The sequence below is a fragment of the Engystomops pustulosus genome, chromosome 4 (genome assembly GCF_040894005.1).
Source record: "Engystomops pustulosus chromosome 4, aEngPut4.maternal, whole genome shotgun sequence".
NCBI classification, from domain to species: Eukaryota; Metazoa; Chordata; class Amphibia; order Anura; family Leptodactylidae; genus Engystomops; species Engystomops pustulosus.
In genome coordinates this window covers 17,556,014-17,579,062 of record NC_092414.1, presented here as the reverse complement: position 1 = coordinate 17,579,062, position 23,049 = coordinate 17,556,014, and the positions used below count along the sequence as shown (strand labels likewise).

The window sequence follows — 23,049 nt, the reverse complement described above, 5'->3', positions numbered from 1 at the left end:
GAAATCACCGCAGAGAACACGCCGCTGGATCGCGAATGGACCGGGTAAGTAAATCTGCCCCATTATTCATTATGTACAGATTACATTTATGTTTACGTTGGATACATGGGATCCACATTAGTGATAGTGACTAGCTGCCCATGTGAAGATGTCCTGAGACATCACTGAATTGATGACAGAGTGTACAGAGACATCTAGCGGTCAAGATGTTGTATGACAAGAGCACACAACAAGAGGTTATACTTCTATAATCTATTCTGCAATCAGGTAAGAACTGGCAAATTTGATGCTGTGGCCTGAGGCATCATGGGATTGATAAGAGCGAGAGGAATCCAACTATCAAGATGGAGACGGATTAGAGCGGACAAGAGGTTGGCCCTCTAATCTTCACTGTAATGAGGGTATGGTACAAGTGGTGCAGTGTCTAGCTGTCAATGTAATTAGCTGAGACATCACTGGATTGATAACAGAGAGCTTGGAGAAATATAGGTGTCAAGAGGCCTTCTGACGAGAGCAGACAAGAGGATGTACAATTATCTTCATGGCAATCAGTTAAAGGATGGTACATTAAGTTCATTGGCTAGCTGCCCACAAGATACTGACTTGAAACATCATGGGATGGATAACTGATAAATCTAACAATCACAATGGTTTCTGATTAAAGCAGAAAAGAGGTTGCACATCAATCATCTTCACCACAATGAGATATGAGAGGGTATATTTAGTGCAATGTCTAGCTGTGCTGAGACATCATGGGATTGATAACAGAGAGCACAGAGAGAAAAGTAGCAGTCAAGATGAACATACAAGAGGTTGAATCTCTATGATCTTCGCTGCAATGAGGTGAGGTATAGGACATTTGGTGCAGTGTCTAGCTGCCTATGTGATACTGTGCTGAGCCATCATTGGACAGACAACATAGAAATCATAATGGTGTCTGATAACCATTGAATCTCTGTGATCTTCGCTGCAATGAGGTTAAGAATAGGACATTGGGTGCAGTGTCTAGCTGCCTATGTGATGCTGTGCTGAGACATCATTGGACAGACAGACAACAGAGAAATCATAATGGTGTCTGATAACCATTGAATCTCTATTATCTTCACTGCAATGAGGTTAGGAATAGCACATTTGGTGCAGTATCTAGCTGCCTATGTGATACTGTGATGAGCCATCATTGGACAGACAGACAACAGAGAAATCATAATGGTGTCTGATAACCATTGAATCTCTATGATCTTCACTGCAATGAGGTTAAGAATAGTACATTGGGTGCAGTGTCTAGCTCCCTATGTGATGCTGTGCTGAGACATCATTGGACAGACAGACAACGGAGAAATCATAATGGTGTCTGATAACCATTGAATCTCTGTGATCTTTGCTGCAATGAGGTTAGGAATAGCACATTTGGTGCAGTGTCTAGCTGCCTATGTGATACTTTGCTGAGACATCATTGGACAGACAGAGCACAGAGAAATCATAATTTTATAATTAGCTGTGCATTGGACAAGTAGAGACTGTAATAGACACACCCTCTTGAAAAATTGGAAAAGCCAACATTCGTTGTCAATATATCCATTTCCGGAAAGAATAACAGAGGAACTGTTGAAAAACCTCAAATTTCTGATGATATTCTTTATGTACACTCCAAGACATCTAGATCACAAAGTCATCAGGAAGATATAAGACTTGTAATATAGTGTGATGAAGACTTTTTCGGTAGTCAGATTTGCTCCAAAAACCGGGGCGAAGAAAATTTAAGTATGAGCACTTTATATTATAATCACTAACCCGCCCTTCCCCAACACGCCCACTAAACCGCCCCCTTCCCCAACACGCCCACTAAACCGCCCCCTTCCCCAACACGCCCACTAAACCGCCCCCTTCCCCAACACGCCCACTAAACCGCCCCCTTCCCCAACACGCCCACTAAACCGCCCCCTTTCCCAACACGCCCACTAAACCGCCCCCTTTCGCAACACGCCCACTAAACCGCCCCCTTCCCCAACACGCCCACTAAGCCGCCCCCTTCCCCAACACGCCCACTAAGCCGCCCCGTTCCCCAACACGCCCACTAAACCGCCCCCTTCCCCAACACGCCCACTAAACCGCCCCCTTCCCCAACACGCCCACTAACCCGCCCTTCCCCAACACGCCCACTAAACCGCCCCCTTCCCCAACACGCCCACTAAACCGCCCCCTTCCCCAACACGCCCACTAAACTGCCCCCTTCCCCAACACTCCCACTAAACCGCCCCCTTTCCCAACACGCCCACTAAACCGCCCCCTTCCCCAACACGCCCACTAAACCGCCCCTTCCCCAACACGCCCACTAAACCGCCCCCTTCCCCAACATGCCCACTAAACCGCCCCCTTCCCCAACACGCCCACTAAACCGCCCCCTTCCCTAACACGCCCACTAAACTGCCCTTCCCCAATACGTCGTCTAAGATTACCCATAAGATCTAAGGGGTAAATATATGACCCCATAAAGTAGCCCCTTACACATAAGCCTATTGTAGTAAGAGCACCACCATATCCTGATGTGATACAGAAGAACATGTCTGGACACAGCCGGAGCCAATAGCCCCTCCCGGATCTCATCACATGTTCCCCAGAAGTCTATGATTAACAAACTTCGGATCAAAAGAAGCCTATAAAGAATAGAAAGTGGGAAGGTGACATCACGCGTCATCACACCACAAACAACTGCGAGTAGATCCAGCTCCACAAAGGCCAAAAAGACCATTAATTGTGCTCTGGAGGTTCCCGAAAACTCTCCTCCAAATCCGATTTTTTTTTAAAATTCCACGCCAAGTGCTTATTATAGCCTGGAAGGATTTTCTCTTCTGTATCCAAATCCAGTAATCACACATAGAAATACCTGCGGTGAATAATCTGGAGTGCGGGGAGCTCGGATTTATCTGAAGTTTTAGATATATTTGATTTGGGACATAAAAATGGTTCCGTGCCATAATATGAGAATTATCTGTTTCCCACGGAACCACATTTCACATTTATTACAAAATAGAATAGTAATAAGACATATAATCGTCCGGGTAATGTCTTAATAATTTCAAAGTTTTACTTGTAATACCACTCCAAGCCATGTGGTGCGCTGTTCAGAAGAAATATGTCCATTAGCAAATCAAAGGACTCTCTTTCGGCCATACCTTCTAATAATTTACTGCCGTCTTGTAGTATGAAATATTTAGAACAGTATTTTCCTTATATACAAATATTCTAGAAAATAGTATAGAATGTTTGTTTCTTTCCGAAACGGACCTATGACGGAGATCATATCCTGAATCATAGATATAAATGACTCCTGGGGAGGGGGGATTCATTATTCTACTCTGGAGGTCCATTGGTGTTATTTAAGAAAAATGTACAAGCTTATTGATTAATTTTCATAAAATTTTGCCAAAATTTTCCTCAAACTACAATCCAAAAAGTTCTACAAAGCTTTCACAAATTTTTGGTCTGTGTGACGTTGAGAATGGAGTCATTTAGCATAGAAATGTTCACGTGTTGTATTAAGCAACTCCAAATTAGCCAAACCTGTTTCTGCAACAACCAAAAAAACCGGGATCAACCCATATCCCTCTGAGGCCTATTTCCCACGAGAGAGTTGGAGGCGTCCAACTTGCATCCGGTTGCGTAACGTTTGGGCCGGACTTAGCAGCAAGTACACGATGCGAGTTTGATGCAAATTGGACGCATTAAACTCACTCGTGGGCAATAAGGCCTTAGGGTCATTCACAACAAAACCACAAAAAGACACAAAACTCCCCCAAAAATCTCCTTTACAGGAGAATTTTGTCAGCATAGTAAGAACTGACTGAGCAGCCGGTTGTGGAGCTGAGTAATCCCTATAACCATTGTTAATGGAGAGATCCTGTGTTATCTGCCTACAATAATTGGTAATAAAATTACCATATATACTCAAATATAAGCCTAGTTTTTCAGCACTAAAAAAAATGTGCTGAAAACCCAAACTCGGCTTATACTCAAGTAAAAAAAATATATATATCAAAACTCACCTTTCCGGCTTCCCCCGCTGCTGGCTATATACTGGGGCAGGGGGCTGGCTATATACTGGGGGATATGGGCTGGCAGGCCATATACTGGGGGGCAGGTGCAGACTTTATACTATGGGGCAGCTTACGGCAGGCTATGTACTGGGGCAGGGGGCTGGCTATATACTGGGGCAGGGGGCTGGCTATATACTGGGGTATATGGGCTGGCAGGCTATATACTGGGGGGCAGGTGCTGGCTATATACTGGGGGGCAGGTGCTGGCTATATACTGGGGGGCAGCGTCCGGCAGGCTATATAATGGGGAGGCTGTGACCAATGCATTTCCCACCCTCAGCTTATACTCGAGTCAATAGGTTTTCCCAGGTTTTGGTGGTAAAATGAGGGGCCTCGACTTATACTTGGGTCAGCCTAGGTAATGTAAAAAATACTAATGAAAAATAAAATGAGTCTCTTGACCTAAAAATCGGAGAACTTGTCTGAGAAATTCTTGATGTCACCAAGGACCAAAATAGGATCAAGACCAATAGACATTTCTGCCCCACACTCAACAAAAACCACAACCGCCCCCCCCCCCCAAAAAAAATAAAAATTTTTTAGTTTTCTGCAAGAAAAGATTAATATTCATCTAAAATGTCTCCCAACTGCTCCATTTATACAGCACATCGTTCCATCCCATTTAAGCTCCAGTGGACCGTGGAAGGTAGTTGGCCATGGTCAAGACAAGCGGTTATTGGCCAGATATACAACGCTCTTCCTATTATAATCACGGGAGTAGATGGGATATTAATAACCACGATTTGAGTCATGGAACATTCTGCCGACTTTAACAAGGAGGTTTTATTTATTTCACCCTCTTACGTTCGAGCACAGAAACTGGGATGACACCAAATAAAATGGCAACCGTGGTCTACAGGAAAATATGGAGATCATTAGTGAAGACTCTTCAAGGATGTCCAAAAATGAAAGTTCTTTGAAGATAAAACCCAATGTAGCCTTCATAGAATTAGTTGTTGTTGAAGATGACCCTCATGTGTTCAACACTCTTCGAGATGCCAGCAAGGTCTTGCTTCTTGGAACAAAACCGGTGAGAATTATAGACTTAAGAGCTGATATTTGGACGTGATCTAACAATTATATAGATGGCTGGACGCGTTGAGGATATTCCTGGATTCTCTCAAAAGTTCTCAGATATGAAGAAGAGTTCTTATCTATGTTTGAGATTCCAAGGAATTTGTTATAATGGGGTTCTCCGAAATCGCATAAATATGTCTGAAATAACGAGTTGAAAACTTGTCCAACGTTCTACAACGCCAAAAGGTTTATTTGTTAGTAGATTTGTTTATTTTGTCTACAGAACAACAACATGATATGAGGATTGGGGTAGACAATTGAAAAGTGACTCTTTTGGTCTCTTAATGACACCAAGAAGATTTATTGGCCACAAATCGGATGGAAAATCTTCAAGCATTGGCCACATCCAAGGATGGGACCTCTTTTGGTCTCTTGGTGACACCAAGAAGATTTATTGGCCACAAATCGGATGGAAAAGCTTCAAGCATTGGCCACATCCAAGGATGTGACCTCTTTTGGTCTCTTGGTGAGCCCAAGAAGATTTATAGGCCACAAATCGGATGGAAAATCTTCAAGCATTGGCCACATCCAAGGATGTGATCTCTTTTGGTCTCTTCGTGACATCAAGAAGATTTATTGGCCACAAATCGGATGGAAAATCTTCAAGCATTGGCCACATCCAAGGATGTGACCTCTTTTGGTCTCTTGGTGACACCAAGAAGATTTATTGGCCACAAATCGGATGGAAAATCTTCATGCATTGGCCACATCCAAGGATGTGATCTCTTTTGGTCTCTTCGTGACCCCACGAAGATTTATTGGCCACAAATCGGATGGAAAATCTTCAAGCATTGGCCACATTTAAGGATGGGACCTCTTTTGGTCTCTTCGTGACACCAAGAAGATTTATTGGCCACAAATCGGATGGAAAATCTTCAAGCATTGGCCACATCCAAGGATGTTCTACAAGACCTCTGGACAATCCTAAGGACAACATCATTTATGAACTCACCTCTGCTACCATAACCGATTTAGAGAATGGGCCAACTACCAGAACAGAAAGCTCGGAGATACTTATCCGTCAGATATTTATGGTCTAAATGTCCATGGTAACCACTTTCATGTAGAATGATGGGTTTGGTGACATAATTCCGGGTGTGATTTGTGAGAAGGGTGATAACATTCGGAATGCGCTTCATTCATGGGATTGGTGGAAGTCTTAATGTTGGGACACCTATCAATCAGTTACCACCTATCCTCAGTTGACTTTAATCACAAACTTGTCTAACAACTTATCTAAGTTATTTTTACACAAAAACTGGAGGAAAAATTTAGGATAAATCTTGGATGACTCTGGTTTACCTTGGCAGGTGCGCTCATCCGTCAATAATTTGTATCCCTTCTGGCAGCTGCATTCAAAGCTTCCGACGGTATTACGGCAAAAATGGTCACATCCACCGTTATTCACCAAGCACTCGTCAATATCTGAAAAAAAAAGTTGGAAACCAGTGAGACGTTACAGATTTTCATGGAGGTCCCAAAACTTTTTTTTTTATTAACGCTCATTGCAGGGTGTTTGGGGCGGAGCTTGTCTTCGATACAAATAATTCTTGTATCACGCTCCACCCCTTAGGTCCTGCACTAGACATAACAGTACGGACTGGAGAAACTGAGACATAGTGATGTAGTTACAGACCAACGAGTGGCTACAAAAACTTTTTTGCTGCTCTGGAGGACTCGCCATACCCCCAGAGTAACAGACAGCCCATTGAATTTACCTGGAAATGTACAACTGGCCATCCTCCCTGTGGAGGTGCTGTAGATTTTAGGTTCCCTCACCGATTACATCGGATTTCTGGAGTTACTCGGCGGTTGCGATTTATGATTTTTTTTTAACCCAAGACCTGTCTCGTACAAGGGGAATTAATCCAAGGCAGACCACCTAATGGACACTCACATTTCAGACGGAACAGAGAGCGGGTACAAAGAAAACCCTCTCGTTCTGTAGGACAGGAGAATCACCCAGATATCCTACTGCACTTAACTGAAAATGTGTAATTCCTCAATTCCCCTGTGGAGGTGCTGTGAGGAGGTCAAACACATCCCTCTGGGTTCCCTCCATGAACAGGACCTATTACCACCTCCACCATCGTCAATAGCCACCATCGTACCTGAGCAACCAATGCTATTGGTCCTGCCAACCAATATGCTAATTAGACTCGCAATTTTACAAGCTGCCATGTGTTACCATACATATGAACCCGGCTTCACACATTATAGCGCCCCCTTACTGTTCACCTTCTTTAAAGTCAGAGAATTTCCATTCCACACAATCTATGGAAGAAAAGGGCTGCACCTTGACAAAAGCGAATCTCAGACCTATTGTTTTCTTTTGCTCCATTTCCCAGGGAGCGAGATTTTCGAGTGCGCTCTACTATTTACAATAAAAACAGCATATTTCTCCGCTGCCAACTGATGTGTAATATCTAAAATTAAAGCCAGCTGAGCGATCCTGAGCGCGGCGAGATATAAGAGCAGGCAGGAGACATACAATGAGCAAGGAGTACAGGGGCTTATGGGTCATAGCGCCACTTGTGCCCGCAGGCTCTATCTGGAATTGCAGGGTACAGCTCAGTGTAGATGGGATTTTTATTTCCGATCACTACAACCCCTTTAAGGCAGCTTAGATAAAAATTATGATATTTTGGAGCAACCTATGATTGTGTAAGATCAGAAAATAGCGCCACACCAGTCGAAAAGGTTGTGAAGAGTACTGCAGCTAAACCTCAACAAGTCTGGCACAGTTTTTGTAACAGCTTTAAAAAGGTTTTTCCCGCTAGGATTAAAAATTTACCAGAAAATATTGTTCCTCAAAAGGGGTTGTTCCCCTGTTGCCTGCTAGGATCCAAGTGGGTGGGAAAATGGAGGAGCAAAAGTGCCCTGAAGAGGGCAGTAGAGGATTACAATATGGGTGGTTTAGGCAGCTGCCTGTGACCCATGGGCACCTGTAACATAATAAAGAGAGGGCCCTGCAGCCCCGAAATCATACAGATGTGCTGGCTATCAACATGTATACAGCAGTCCTTCCAGGACCTTCGAATGTCCTTTAAAAGGTCCTTAAACTGCTGAACCTCAAGTCAGCAAAAGGGACTCCCCCCCTTTTGGAAGTTTGCAGTAAATGTCAAATCATTAAAATATATTGGACTAGTTGAGGGGGGGTCCACAATTTTCATACAGCACAGGGCCCACGGCAGTCTATATATCCGCCACGGAACCTGTGCTCTTTTCACTGTAGGACTTCCAGGACATCTGCTCCATAAGTTGCCCCCAATGTTCCATAGACACGAGAGTGCAAACCAACCGTGCGTATCCATGCTTCCAACTGGGGGCAATTACTAAGTCATTCTAAATCTGTACATGGATTGATTGGAACAGGACTTGGTTGTAATACCTGACTCCACCTATAGACCAAAGTGGGGCTATTTCCACATCCCACAAGTCCTATCAGGTTTTCGGAGCGGACCCGGCCTGGGAGCAGCCAAGGTATCTTGGATGGAGTTGGACCTCGGCATGGAATGTTGCTTTATAGTGTCTGATATTCTTCCTCTTCCAATATCTTCACGTTTTTAATGCCCCGGATTAAGAGTTCTAGGGAACGCCTCGGAGCCAGAGATCTCCGTAGAATATCAGTGGCTTGGCACTAGTGTAAGACCCCGAGACAATCGCACACACATTCCGGTCAGGAGGACCAGACGCCGGCTGATAAAAGGTTTAAGGGGCTCATGAAAATACACTGGAAGTGACCCGCCAGAGTTAATCCGGATCTGGAAGCGCTGGTGCCGTTACTGGTGCGGCGTGAACCTGAATGGGGTTGCAGATGAGCCGTAAACGGCTTTCACAGGAGCAATGTGGAGACGCTCTACAGGTTGTAACGGAGGTGTAGTAGATGCTTCCGTAGAAGACTGAATGTGTATTGGGGTCTTAAGGGGAAAAAAATGAATAACATTTCCATAGAATGGGTGTGGGTCGGATACATGGCTTCCTCACGGATTTGCCGCTCTCTGCATAGAGAATGGAAGCAGACAGCGCCATCCTTTCTATAGTGGTCAGTTCTGGTAACTGAAGGGCATATTTCATTCATTTGAATAGGAGCATAGCTACAGTGGAGCGATTAGAGATTAGTACAGATTCCATTATGTTCAGTGGAAACTGTATTAATTCGTAAGTATGGAGCTCCCCCTAGTGGTGGCTGCTAGCAGACAGTTTTATCACTCTGGGAGATTTTTGAATCTTTTCTAATATATATATAACAAGAAATCTGGTGTTGAGAAAGAACTACAGAGTAATAAGGTGTCTGGGTAAGATGGACTGTGTTTAAATAATTTTTTATTTAAAAAAATCTTAAGCCTCAAGGGATTTTCCCCACAAAACAAGTTAGGCCCTATCTATAGTGATACAGTCTTCAGTGATGAGACCCCCACAGATCACTAGAACGATGGGTCCGACTCGTCGTTCCCTGAGATAAGTGGAGCAGCCGGACACTAATGTCCGGGCTGCCCCGTTCATCTCTATGGAGCTCCCTCAGCCCTACAGAGATGAACAGGTTAACCGGCTGCTCCGCTCTTCTCAGGGAGTGACAAGGGGTCCAACTATGTTACATCGGACCCCCCCCCCCCCGTTCTCGTGAACTTTTGTTGCCGATTAGCAAGTTAGGCCCTATCCTAACATGTTTCATGGGAAAACCCTATTAATAAAAAATATTGAGGGAGGGGTAAGCTTCTACATTTTGTTATAGCCCCACAACTCCTGTGTGCAACTATTTGGATGATCTGGCTATGTTCTAAGCCTGGAATACCCTTTAAGAAGGGGGATACACCATAAAAGTTTGAGTACATTTTGATCGGATTAGATAACTATTGCTGGTTCTGGCATTTTTTAAAATTTTTATTTAATAATTTACTAATTTTATATATATTTTTTAAATTTTGTCGAAATCTTAGATTTTTAGTTATTAAGGTTTTGACACATAAGGAGATGGAACGGACTATTTTTTCCCCCTCACTATTGGCCGATTCTTGCCCATAGTGATGCAGGATTATAGTTTGGACTTGAGGGACTTGCAACCAAGTCTACTACTTGAGGTTCCTCGATGTCTCCATCAACTATAATATTTATTCCGTATCACGTTGCTCGAATTTTGACCAACTCATTCTTTCTATAATCCTTTAGCTCCACTGACTGGAGATACATAAAGGAATTTGGGGTTCTGGCCAGTCCAAAGTCTTATAGAGAACCTATACTAAGATGAGATTGTGAATAGCGATGAACGGACTACAATTTTCGCTCAGATTTGGGCGTGTCCCACGCGAACCAGACATATTGCCGGAATGGTGGCCGAACAGACAATCCAACAGACAATTGACGCCTCTAGTTCCTAGCCTTGGCTGTGATTGGCCGGGGACGCGCCTGAAACAGAAACCTCATCTCTAATTCCGAACTTTTTGAAACTATGAACACCAGAGAATGGATATTATTATAGACGACCCACAATTTCCCAACCACATACACCCAAACTTGAACAAGTCAACCACATTTTTGAGGTGGGACTTTTGATTCCCATTTTTGGGATGGGATTAATTTGGAGTTTGGGTGACATTTTTCCCCTACTACGGGGCCAAACTGCATCTCCAGATGTTTCGGGCCTTCTTCTAGATCCATGAAGGACCTCAATCTTTTTTTCAACCTTATCTATTATTATAATTTGATACTTTCCATCGTAATACATGTAATACTCAGTCTCCCCTGTGGGGGCAGTGCCAGAAAATCAAACACTTGCTGCAAGGGCTCCCGACGGAAATTTTTTTAAAAAAAAATTTTTAAATTCGAGAAAGCAGACAAAAGCTTGAAAGAGCAGACGGCCGACATCTGCTAAGTACCTGGACAAAAAGGATTATACCTGATCTCTATACAAACTCCTATACAATGGTGGCAATACACAGACCTAGCTGAATAGGTCACGGAATAGAAAACTCGAAACAGTTGTTTTTAGACCTCCTTCTATTTGTCATCTCTTGACGGATAATTGGCTAAAACGTGGTCCTTTCTTCCATAAACAGGTGCAGTCCTCTACATAAAGGGCCCATATTATCCCATTGTATAGGGCTTTCCCTCGTAAAGGACAAACCATATAATAGACTATACTTCCCTTGGACAACAAGACAAGGGGGGGGGGGATTTGTAGAAGTGATATAATGGTGGACAATTTAACCCATTAACCTTCTTAGGCCGAGCCATATTTTCCCAGAATAGGGTCTTGTAGGATCTCGTAGATGGACAATTCCAGAGCAAACCCAAGTTGGTGGAAGTCGTAGGCTCCACGCTGAGGTTGCGTACATTGCCGTGTATGCGTCAATACTAACACATGTATGTTACATTTCTTCCCTGCCTGGAGCAGGCCCGTAGATCCCTCCTTAGTAACCATGGGAGTGAGACAGCTTGCTCGAGACATGTTTGCCTAGTGTAAGCCCTGGATATCACCCCTCTAGTCAAACAATGTGCCAGAAGATTAACAAGGATTGCACAGTAAGGAAAAAAGCTCTCGTCCAAGTAATAAGAGGAATGTGTTCTCTTCTCCTTCATCCGCTAGGTATTGTGAGAGTTATCCATGAACGGGGTCAAATGCATAGAAAGACCATTACAGCTGCTACGGCTCCGAGGGCTTCATCCTCACTATTTTCGATTCCTTACTTGGTCTCCGGCAACTGAAAGAAGGCTATCCCAATTTTTTTTAATTTTGTCTTCCTTAATAAAAACACTTTTTAGGAGCAAGTGTTGACGGATTTAGCCCGATACCAAAACTTCCAACTAAGTAGAACATTTTGACTCGGATTCCACCACTTTGTGAAGATAAATTAAAGTAGCAGCCTCCTTATTATTCTATTACTACAATTTTTGGGGGGGAAGGTTCCGAAGTTGGGACAGTTGACTTTGGACCTATGACTTGATGTTAAAAAACTCATTTTGGGTGGCTACAAGTATTTACCCATTTTTTACCCCATGGACAATAGAGAGTTGGTCACGTTGGCTGTTCAGGCTCTCTGTCTGCCTAATGTAATCTCATCCAGTAGGAGGGAGGAGTGCACAGTGTAATGGCGTGTGAATCTACTGCACAGAGGGACTCTGGAAACTCTCTCCACAACCCTTCTGGCTCATAAGCATCATTTTAAAAGTTGATTTTAGAAGGAAGGAAGCCAAGGATAAGAAATATAAGAAGATTACCACATTTACGGCGCCTGCGTCTATGAGTAACGTCCCTGGTTTATCATAATGGATTATGATGGTAGATTTTCTTGACCGAAGAAAATACCTGACACCCTCCTTTCTGTTGCTTTATTTAATTTCCCAATGGGTCTCTCTTCTTAATAGGTTGTTAAGAAGAGAAGGGGAAGGTTTGGGATTTACAGCCTCACCGCAGAAGTCAGTAGCTATTTTGGTAAAGACGAGTGATCCTTCTCTGCCTCCTGGGTCCTGCTGGTACTTCCAGTCTTCACCCATACCCCAGCCACCAAGGGGTTTTCCAGAAATAATGAAAAACCCCTTTAAACCTCCTCTGAGGAACATTCCTGGTGACCATCATTCTGCTCTTGATGCCGCCTTGATGCTCACCTTCGCACCTAGTGCCACCTACAATGGAAACCGCCTGTAAATCACAGACACACCCCATCCCTTTCTCCTTAATCAGTGGCCTACGGGTACCGCTCTGTAGCCTACGGGTACCTCTCTGTAGCCTACGGGTACCTCTCTGTAGCCTACGGGTACCTCTCTGTAGCCTACGGGTTCCTCTCTGTAGCCTACGGGTACCGCTCTGTAGCCTACGGGTACCGCTCTGTAGCCTACGGGTACCGCTCTGTAGCCTACGGGTACCGCTCTGTAGCCTACGGGTACCGCTCTGTAGCCTACGGTTACCGCTCTGTAGCCTACGGTTACCGCTCTGTAGCCTACGGGTACCTCACTGTAGCCTACGGGTACCTCACTGTAGCCTACGGGTACCTCTCTGTAGCCTACGGGTACCTCTCTGTAGCCTACGGGTACCTCTCTGTAGCCTACGGGTACCTCTCTGTAGCCTACGGGTACCTCTCTGTAGCCTACGGGTACCTCACTGTAGCCTACGGGTACCTCACTGTAGCCTACGGGTACCGCTCTGTAGCCTACGGGTACCTCACTGTAGCCTACGGGTACCTCACTGTAGCCTACGGGTACCTCTCTGTAGCCTACGGGTACCTCTCTGTAGCCTACGGGTACCTCTCTGTAGCCTACGGGTACCGCTCTGTAGCTTACGGGTACCTCTCTGTAGCCTACGGGTACCTCTCTGTAGCCTACGGGTACCTCTCTGTAGCCTACGGGTACCTCTCTGTAGCCTACGGGTACCTCTCTGTAGCCTACAGGTAGCTTTCTCTACAGAAGTCAGTGGCCAACAGAGAAACCCGACATTTGGCTTGAGGATTGAAGGTTGACTGAAGGCAATATGTCACAAAGTCGACATAAAGTAGTGGTAACGGTGTCTTATCAGATCCTCTAGCAAGCAAGTCATAGAAGGTCTAACACACCACCCCCTGCCGATTGACAGCTTTCTTCTTATACAGTGCATTGGGAAGAAGATGTCAATCGGTTTCAGGAAATGGGAAGCTCTTCAACACAAAGTCTATGAAACCGGACTTGAAATGCAGTAAGTGATTTAGTGGATCTAGGGTCTTTCTGGTGCATTTCTTTAGATTACCAGCTGTTTTTAGCGCTACGTTTGGCCTCTTCAGGCTCCTGAATACAAGTAACTCATTTCACAGGAGTTTCCAAAGAACAGACCTGACCTTGACCAGCAAACATACAGACTAAGACCCACACAAGAGACTGCGAGGGAACATAATACAAAGTCACAGGAAAATGACAGCTCAGTGCTAATATCGGGCTCGGGCTGGTATTTTCATATCTCCAGGCTGTGCCGTCTTAATTGCTTATTTGGGAGATCCCAAGGCACGTTACATGGACCTGACTCTATTAAATATTTGTGTGTGGTTTTCCGTCTAATTAGAAATGTGTGAAGGCGTTATTCGCTTACAGCACAAGATGTAACAAACAAACACCCAAACAGGACCGGGCTGTCACCTCAATAAGTCTCTGTGGACGTCTAGATGGAGCCCAGGTATGATCAAGGGAAAGCCACATACTTCCTGGCTGTTCACTCAATGGTTTTCTGCTATTTAAAGCTTAATATCAACAAGTTACATTTTTACTACACAGGACACCTTGAAAATGACTTCTAAGACTGCAATGAGGATGTCTAGAGCCTTATGTATAGTGTACTCCATGTAAGAGTATTCCTGTTCTGTCTGGGCCACCGCTATGGAACACCTTTATAGTACATACCCCTCCTTCAGCCTCCGGGACATGGTCCTCCCTGTCTAAAACACCCTGTAAAATACTCCCTAAAGTTCTCCCTACCCAAAGGATCCTGTAAAATGTCCTCCTGACCAAAGGATCCTGTAAAATGTCCTCCTGACCAAAGGATCCCGTAAAATGTCCATCTGACCAAAGGATCCCGTAAAATGTCCTCCCCGCCCAAAGGATCCCGTAAAATGTCCTCCCCGCCCAAAGGATCGCGTAAAATGTCCTCCCCGCCCAAAGGATCCCGTAAAATGTCCTCCCTGCCCAAAGGATCCCGTAAAATGTCCTCCCTGCCCAAAGGATCCCGTAAAATGTCCTCCCTGCCCAAAGGATCCCGTAAAATATCTTTCCCGCCCAAAGGATCCCGTGCAATGTCCTCCCTGCCCAAAGGATCCCGTGCAATGTCCTCCCTGCCCAAAGGATCCGGTGCAATGTCCTCCCTGCCCAAAGGATCCCGTGCAATGTCCTCCCTGCCCAAAGGATCCCGTGCAATGTCCTCCCTGCCCAAAGGATCCCATACAGTGTCCTCCCTGCTCAAAGGATCCCGTACAATGTCCTCCCTGCCCAAAGGATCCCGTACAATGTCCTCCCTGCCCAAAGGATCCCGTACAATGTCCTCCCTGCCCAAAGGATCCCGTACAATGTCCTCCCTGCCCAAAGGATCCCGTACAATGTCCTCCCTGCCCAAAGGATCCCGTGCAATGTCCTCCCTGCCCAAAGGATCCCATACAGTGTCTTCCCTGCTCAAAGGATCCCTTAGAGTGTCCTCCCTGCCCAAAGGGTCCCGTACAATGTCCTCCCTGCCCAAAGGATCCCATACAATGTCCTCCCTGCCCAAAGGATCCCATACAATGTCCTCCCTGCCCAAAGGATCCCGTACAATGTCCTCCCTGCCCAAAGGATCCCGTACAATGTCCTCCCTGCCCAAAGGATCCCGTACAATGTCCTCCCTGCCCAAAGGATCCCGTACAATGTCCTCCCTGCCCAAAGGATCCCGTGCAATGTCCTCCCTGCCCAAAGGATCCCGTGCAATGTCCTTCCTGCCCAAAGGATCCCGTGCAATGTCCTCCCTGCTCAAAGGATCCTGTAAAATGCCCTCCCTGGCCAAAGGATCCCGTGCAAGGTCCTCCTTGGCCAAAGGATCACGTGTAATGTCCTCCCTGGCCAAAGGATCCCGTGCAATGTCCTCCCTGGCCAAAGGATCCCGTGCAATGTCCTCCCTGCCCAAAGGATACCGTGCAATGTCCTCCCTGCCCAAAGGATCCCGTGCAATGTCCTCCCTGGCCAAAGGATCCTGTAAAATGTCCTCCCCGCCCAAAGGATCCCCCAAAATGTCCTCCCTGGCCAAAGTATCGTGTGCAATGTCCTCCCTGCCTAAATTATCTTGTAAAATGTTCTCCCTGTACAACATTCTCCCTGCCTAAAAGAAAATGCCCTCATAGCCTCAAATATATAGTAAATAAAGGTTTCCCTGCCTAAAAAATTCTATACAATGTCCTCCCTGTCTAAGCAATTTCCCCCGAGCCTAAAACATACTGTGAAATGTCCTCCCTGCCTAAATCCTCCCTTGCAATGCCTTCCCTGCCTAGAATCTATTGGTAGGTTGCTAAAACAATCACTGTGTAAGACATAAACTCCTGGAAGCATCTTCAAAAGTCTAACAAGCACATTATCGAAAATCCAATAAATCGCATCAAAGGTTCTTGTCACTCATCTCTACTGAAAACGAAAAAACATTTTGGCTAAAAATCCCTTATGATCTCTAAATTAGTTCATGCTTAAAATCGAAGCCACAAATGTTCTACATTGAAGAACTATTCTGGTCTACTATACTGGTCTTCTGCATTTTACACTTGGGGTAAGGGCCTCTTTATAAGCTCCCATACAGTGCTCTCCCTGCCTAAAAGCTCAAAGAAATTGCCTTTTCTGCCCATATTCCCACAATATGTTCCTATGCCAAGACCTCCTGTATAGTGTCCAGCCTTACAGAAAATCCCTAGCATGCTCCCTACCTTAAGATATTGATATTATTAAGGTATCCATCTGGTCTAGAAAGTCCAATGTATAATTTAACCCCCTTACTACTTCTAGTGTATATATTAAAGAGTCTCCAATATAAGTAGCCCCTCCCCTGCTTTGATTGTACAATGAAGTACACACCCCTGCTCAAAGCCTCCAATATCAAATACTACCTACTATGAGGCTTAGCAGTAGTCTATGAAGATCTTAAAGATCATACAGCGCAATTGCACCGGATCTGTCATGGACTGGCGCAAATCATAAGTTGTAAGGCACATGCTTATTTTTATAGGGCGTAGTATGATGGTACTGTACTCTACTGTGTTGGGATCTGTTGTGCAAGGGTGAAGTGTAGTGACCATTGTTGTTCTACTAACCTTTGCAAGTCTTTTGATCCGGCTGCAAGGTGAAGCCCACAGGGCAACTACATCGGACTCCCGTCGCGGTATCCTTGCAAGTGCGGTCACAGCCTCCGTTATTCACAGCGCACGTTTCTAGAGGTAGAAGAAAACGAGTGATTCTTTGATCTACATCATGATCTAATACTACAGCTCACCACATACATACTCCCGGCACAGTGACATGCAAGTACCTCCAAGGTTCTTTAGATGCCATTACGAAGCACAAAGACAAAATAAGGGTAGAAGGGAAGTCATGCCTCGCTAGAAATCTCTATAATAGTACATACCTTATATACAGGGCACCTCTATATAGAATGCCCCAGAGTGGTAACCATTACTGAACACTGAAGTAGCTTCTTTACAGGGTAACCTTTAAGCATGCAACTGAAAGCTCTATACATGGAACAGGTCCACAACATGGAATGAATGCAAATGGCAAAACAGTCACCAACCGTTGCTTACCAAAGAGTCACTTCTATAGAAGATTCCAGGAAAAAGCTAGAAACCTTAAAAAAAAACCCTCTCATTCAACCAGTCACCAAATACTGGTCCACAGTCACAGCTTCTGGAACAAGGCATTCACTACTCTGCTTCCAAGTCTCCATCCAAGATCCATCCACCACATCTGGTTCCAAGCTGCCACGCCCCGATTTATTGAAAGTTTTTATCCTTGCCCACATTGATAATTTTGGCACTTTATTGGATATTACTAGAAAAGTAACTGTCCACACTTCTTTTTTTGGTTGGGTCAGTTTTTCGGGTGGGTCAAGCATACAGTTAAGAAGGTCCGATCAAGGGGTTTCAAGATTTAGCAATGAAGAAACTTCATAGCTGGCCTGAACATCACAGTCTCTTCAAACATCTAGTCGGAGGTAGTGTCAGGTGTTGGGCACCCCAGAAATGGACACTGATCCTAGAGTCATCAATAATGCCTTGAGCCTCCTTAATAAGTGGACGCTTGGTCTAGTGTCCACCTGTTATTTATGAAACACAGAAGAACTGCTGCCAGACAACCTAACTTGCTGATCAGTGGGGGTCTTAGTGCTGAGACCCCCACAGATCGCGAAAAGGAGGGGTCTGTCTGACCCCTCGTCACTCTATCAGACTAATGGAGTAGACGGCCGTGCATGATTGTTCTGTTCCATTAATCTCAATGGAGCCGACGGGAATTGTTGAGTGCCCTCTGCTCGATAGGTCTGAAGAAGCGACAAGGGTTCTGACGGACCCCTCGTTTTCGCAATCCGTGGGGGTCTTGACACGGAGACCTCCACTGATCAGCAAATTAGGCCCTATCCCATGGATAGGGCCTAACTTTAGCTTGTGGGAAAACCCCTTTAACTGCTTGGTTTACCCTAAAGAGGACCTCTCAAAACCTTGATCAATCCCAACATTTTGCATACTTTAATCGGCATTGTTTTACTGATTCTAGAATAGCTGGAATTATTTCTTTAGCACCACCCCTGTTCATGAAGAATCAATATTTTAGCCCTCAAATCACAGACAGGAGAGGCCAGGTTTTCCAGTCCAGGACCACCATTCTGACAGTATAAATTGGGTTACTTCTGTCAGATTGTCACCCATTCTGACCCATGGGACATGAAATTGATTGCTCAGGAACAGTGGGAACTAGAGAGAAAATTCCAACTATGCCAGAATAAACAGAGTAGCATCTTTTTAAAAGTTGATCAAGGTAGAGACAGCCTGAGTTCAGAAGGTTCCACGTGCCAGACAGCCAGGGTTCAGAAGGTCCCAAGATGCTGAAATTGAACTCTATTCACCTCATGGACATCTACCTTTGGGATTTGTTAGGTCCTTAGACACATTAGATGGTCAGCCAGTCTCACCTATCATTAGGACGCCATATTACTAACGCTGCTGTCGAATTTTAAGACATTCGGAACAAAAAAACAAAACAAAAAACAAGCGGTTCTAAAGAGGTTCTCCAACATTTTTCTAAAACATGGTTGGAGAAAAAAAGTCGGAGCTGAATGAATATTCTGGAGCCCTACACTTGGATGAAATCTCAGCTATTCAATTAACCCTTAATTACACTAAAAGGCCAAAAAGAGAATGACAAAGTATCCGCGGCAAATATCTGATCCGATTTCACGGACACGCGGTTGAACATTTCTCGGGCAGGAAAATTCCCATTCCTGGATAGTGTCCAGAAAGTAGAAGAGACACAACAGACTTACTTTCCCATGTCATGGCTGACTGGTTGTATAGGCCAAGGGTCATTTACTTAGCACAAATAGTCTGAAAGAGGCCATGTTTTGTGTTTCACTTCACAGGGATTAAGCAAGCTAAAAGGAGGAAAGGATAAAAAAAAAAAAAAAAAGTAGTTCACCATCTTGAGCCTTGATGCGGAAATATTGCTTGTACTTGAAAACCACTAGAGTACAGATTCGTAGAATTATACTGTGAATTGCGGGTCCCAAGTGTATAACATGACGGTATGAAATATACATTATGCTCGAATATTTCTAATTTAAGACTCTATATTCCTTATTATAAAGCTCATCCAATTTCCATGTTTATTAAAGAATCGTTAGAAGAAATCTATTAATTAGAATCCATGAGATGACTACCAAAGTCATCCATACTTCCTATGACAACAGCTTCATCTGGTCTTGCCGTGTCCATTCCTGGCTTGGTCGGAAGTGTCAGTGATCACGTGACTTCTGTAGGCGGTTAAGTGGTCGCGATCACAGGATTTGGCATAGTGACATCAGTGTTGTACATGACCGTAGCTGGTCCTGAGTACAACAGAACTTCCGGCCAAGCAGAAATTGAACGTGAGGAGTTGGAAACATAGTAGGTATATCACATATTAGGAGACCCAACAGAGTACCCTTAGTAGTCACTTACAGCCCACAACTGGAGATCCTACGTCATATTGCCAAGGAACTCCAACCGATTCTGCATAAAGACACAAGACTAAAAGAAATATTTCCAGTCCCTCCTCTCCTGTCCTTCTGGCAACCACCAAACCTGAAACAACTGGTTGTCCGGAGTGCCCTGAGACCTCCATCAGAAAATGGTACCTCACCTGCCTGCAAAGCAGGTGTAAAACATGCCAGCACATTTACACAGGTGACCAGGTACCTGTACCTCAACCACAGCAGGTACATCAGATCCTGCAGGTCTTCTGATATGGTCTACCGTATTATGTGTCAGCAGTGTCCAACCACAGGCCTTTATGTTGGGGAAAAATCCAGAGACTCCATCGGCGCATGAACTCGCACCGATCCGATATTAAAAATGAAAGGAAAGATCTCCCAGTGGCTGCACATTTCTCCAGAGAGGACCACACTATGGAAGATTTGCAGATTACTATTTTAATGGGACATTAAAGAATGGAAGAAGGAAAGAAATGGGAGTATAAATGAATGAGGAGATTCATGACCTCCTACCTCTGACCTGGAGGCCACGAGCAGATAAGAGCCAGGGCTCTCTTGTCTCGCCTCACAGATTTAAGTGCGTTTATGGCCGTCCTGTCGTAAATAAGATGTCCTTGTATTTATCAATCTGTTGTGTTAAAAAAAATTTTAATTTCCTTTAATGATCACTGCCTCTTGTGTATAAAATGCATAACATCATGTCTGACGAAGAGAACTAGTAACCTCCAAAGCTCCACCATCAAATATACTCAGTTATCCTCAAAAACGTATCGACTGATTTCTTCGCTCTTCTTCTGCTCTCCATGGCCAACACAGTACATAACTACCCTACTAGGTATGATTTGAGTCTTTACCCAATGATGGTGTTTAAATGTATGTCAGCCATATGAGACAGAGACAAAAAAAGACTCCGCCTCCGATAGGTCTGACTACCAGGGGTAACTTCAGGTCTCTAGATACAGAAGGAATGACAGCTCTGAAGATAAAACTGCTTCACTTGAAAGACAAATCCTGTGAAGGTCATGGCTTCTACGGAATGTTTCTCTTCTTTTAGGCTGGTTTTGTAGAATCCCAGGCCCCTATCCATTTCCCCTGTCCAAATTATGGTCCAAGAAGAGAGAGGTCCTGAAAGAGGACAGTTTCTAAACCTTTTTTTGAGCACAAATAGAATAAATTATCACTGCAGTTTGTGTTGTCACCACTAGGGCTACCAAGTGATCCTTCTTGGACATCTCGCCTCATTCCTTCAGTAGGGAGTCAAAAAACTCACTTAAATAGTGAAAGTCTTAGGAATTTCAAAAAGGTCAACCGGTCAAAAGGTTATATTTTTTAAAATGCAAAGATAAGCAAACTTACTAGTTTTCTCCAAAAGTTTAACAAGCACATTATCGAAAAATCCAAATCCAATAAATTGCATCAAAGGTTCTTATCACTCATCTCTACTGAAAACTAAAAACATTTCGGCCAAAAACTTTAAATCAGTTCATGCAGTTAAAACCTAGGCCAAAAAATGTCCTACATTGCAGATCTATTCTGGTCTACTATAGGCTGCACTGTTGGCTCGATGAAACATTGTTGCTGTCACACAGTCATTGGAGTAAATTGATCTTCCGATTCTACTTAATCATGGAATTTTGGTTCAATGATTAGTAAGGCCGGGCCAGCCTTGGGGAAGCTTGAACCCTTCCATTTGTTACCAGTGATGGTCCAATAGATTTTATTTTTGGTGTGGGCACAAACTGAGCCGCTACATGTGCATAATGACCATAGAGCTCTATAAAACAATGGGCCCGAAGAGTGTAGTGAACATTTAACCCAAATCATTATGAGGTCTTCAAACCCACGGAGACCTGACATCTGCTCAGATTTGGTTCATGAGGATATTGGCTCTTCAAACCTTATTGAGTTCTGCCATTTGTCTGAGAATTTATTGTGCATAAGGCAAGCTTACAGAAAATTTTTGAAATGCCCTTCATTGTATAAAACCCGTGTTGTTGATACAAGTAGAACAGAATGGGGGTCATTTACTAAGGGCCCGATTCGTGTTTTCCCGACGTGTTACCCGAATATTTCCGATTTGCGCCGATTTCCCCTGAATTGCCCCGGGATTTTGGCGCACGCGATCGGATTGTGGCGCATCGGCGCTGACATGCACGTGGCGGAAATCGGGGGGCGTGGCCGAATGAAAACCCGACGGATTCTAAAAAACCGCCGCATTTTTAAAAAAAAATCGTGGAGCTTGCACTTACCTTCACTCAGCCTGGCTCGGTGAACTCCAGTACGTTCCGATGCTTTTCAGCACAGCAGCACCACCTGGTGGACGTCGGAGGAACTGCCTTAATAAATCCCGGCTGGACCACAGAGAACGCGCCGCTGGATCGCAAATGGACCGGGTAAGTAAATCTGCCCCAATGTGCTGTAGAGCGTAATGACCTTCCTCCATGTTCTCGACTTGATGACACAATATAGGACGAGTCCGAGAGGACGGCGAATTGGATCATTTCAGTTCAGGAAGTACATAGGCGTCACCTTCATTTGGACACTCCTCCAGACTTTTACTTAAATAGGACCTTTCACCACTTCCACTTACTCCACTTCCTTTGATAGACCCAATTTCACCGATTCTGAAGCACTAGAAATTTTTTTCTGTAGTCCAAGCAATTAAGGTAATTCATACTTATATACTTATAAGGCTCAATACTGTCAAGTGGGCAGTACTAGCTTGGAGCAGATAGTCTGAGACCACCCACTTGACAGTATAGAGCCCAATTAGCATATATGGTGCTTAAACTACGATCGGTAAACGGGCTAGGAAAAAAAACATTTCAACTGTGACAAAGAGTGGATGCTAAAAGCTAGATTTGTTCGAGGAGGTCAAACCAGGAGGCACATTTAAATTTATTCAGATCCCCCCAAGATTTCTACCTAAAAAATAAGATAATAGACCAGGAAAACCTTGTCTTGAATTTAAAGGGGTTTATTTGAATTTATAGAATGGGTTGTCCTCAGCCAAATTTTAATATGCTAAAAATTCTGTACACACCATAAAAAAATAGAAAAAGTGTAAAAAAAAAATTGTAAAAAATACCCCCCCACCAAAAAAAAACAAAAAAAAAAAACAGCTGTACGGCACATAGCAGACATCGATAACATGAAAAGACTTGGAATGACCCGTGCACA

General features: G+C 44.3%; 1 protein-coding gene across 6 annotated transcripts in view; it reads right to left on the bottom strand.

Annotated features, from left to right (window-relative positions):
* Positions 1–23,049, bottom strand: part of SCUBE1 (signal peptide, CUB domain and EGF like domain containing 1) — a 156,063-nt gene that overhangs the window by 19,004 nt on the left and 114,010 nt on the right. For all 6 annotated transcript variants that reach the window (XM_072145350.1, XM_072145352.1, XM_072145351.1 and 3 more), the window contains 2 exons: positions 16,946–17,062; positions 6,474–6,596 (listed from right to left, as the gene is read on the bottom strand). In XM_072145350.1, the coding sequence (XP_072001451.1) occupies positions 6,474–6,596; positions 16,946–17,062 (240 nt within the window). The remainder of the gene's footprint in view (positions 1–6,473; positions 6,597–16,945; positions 17,063–23,049) is intronic.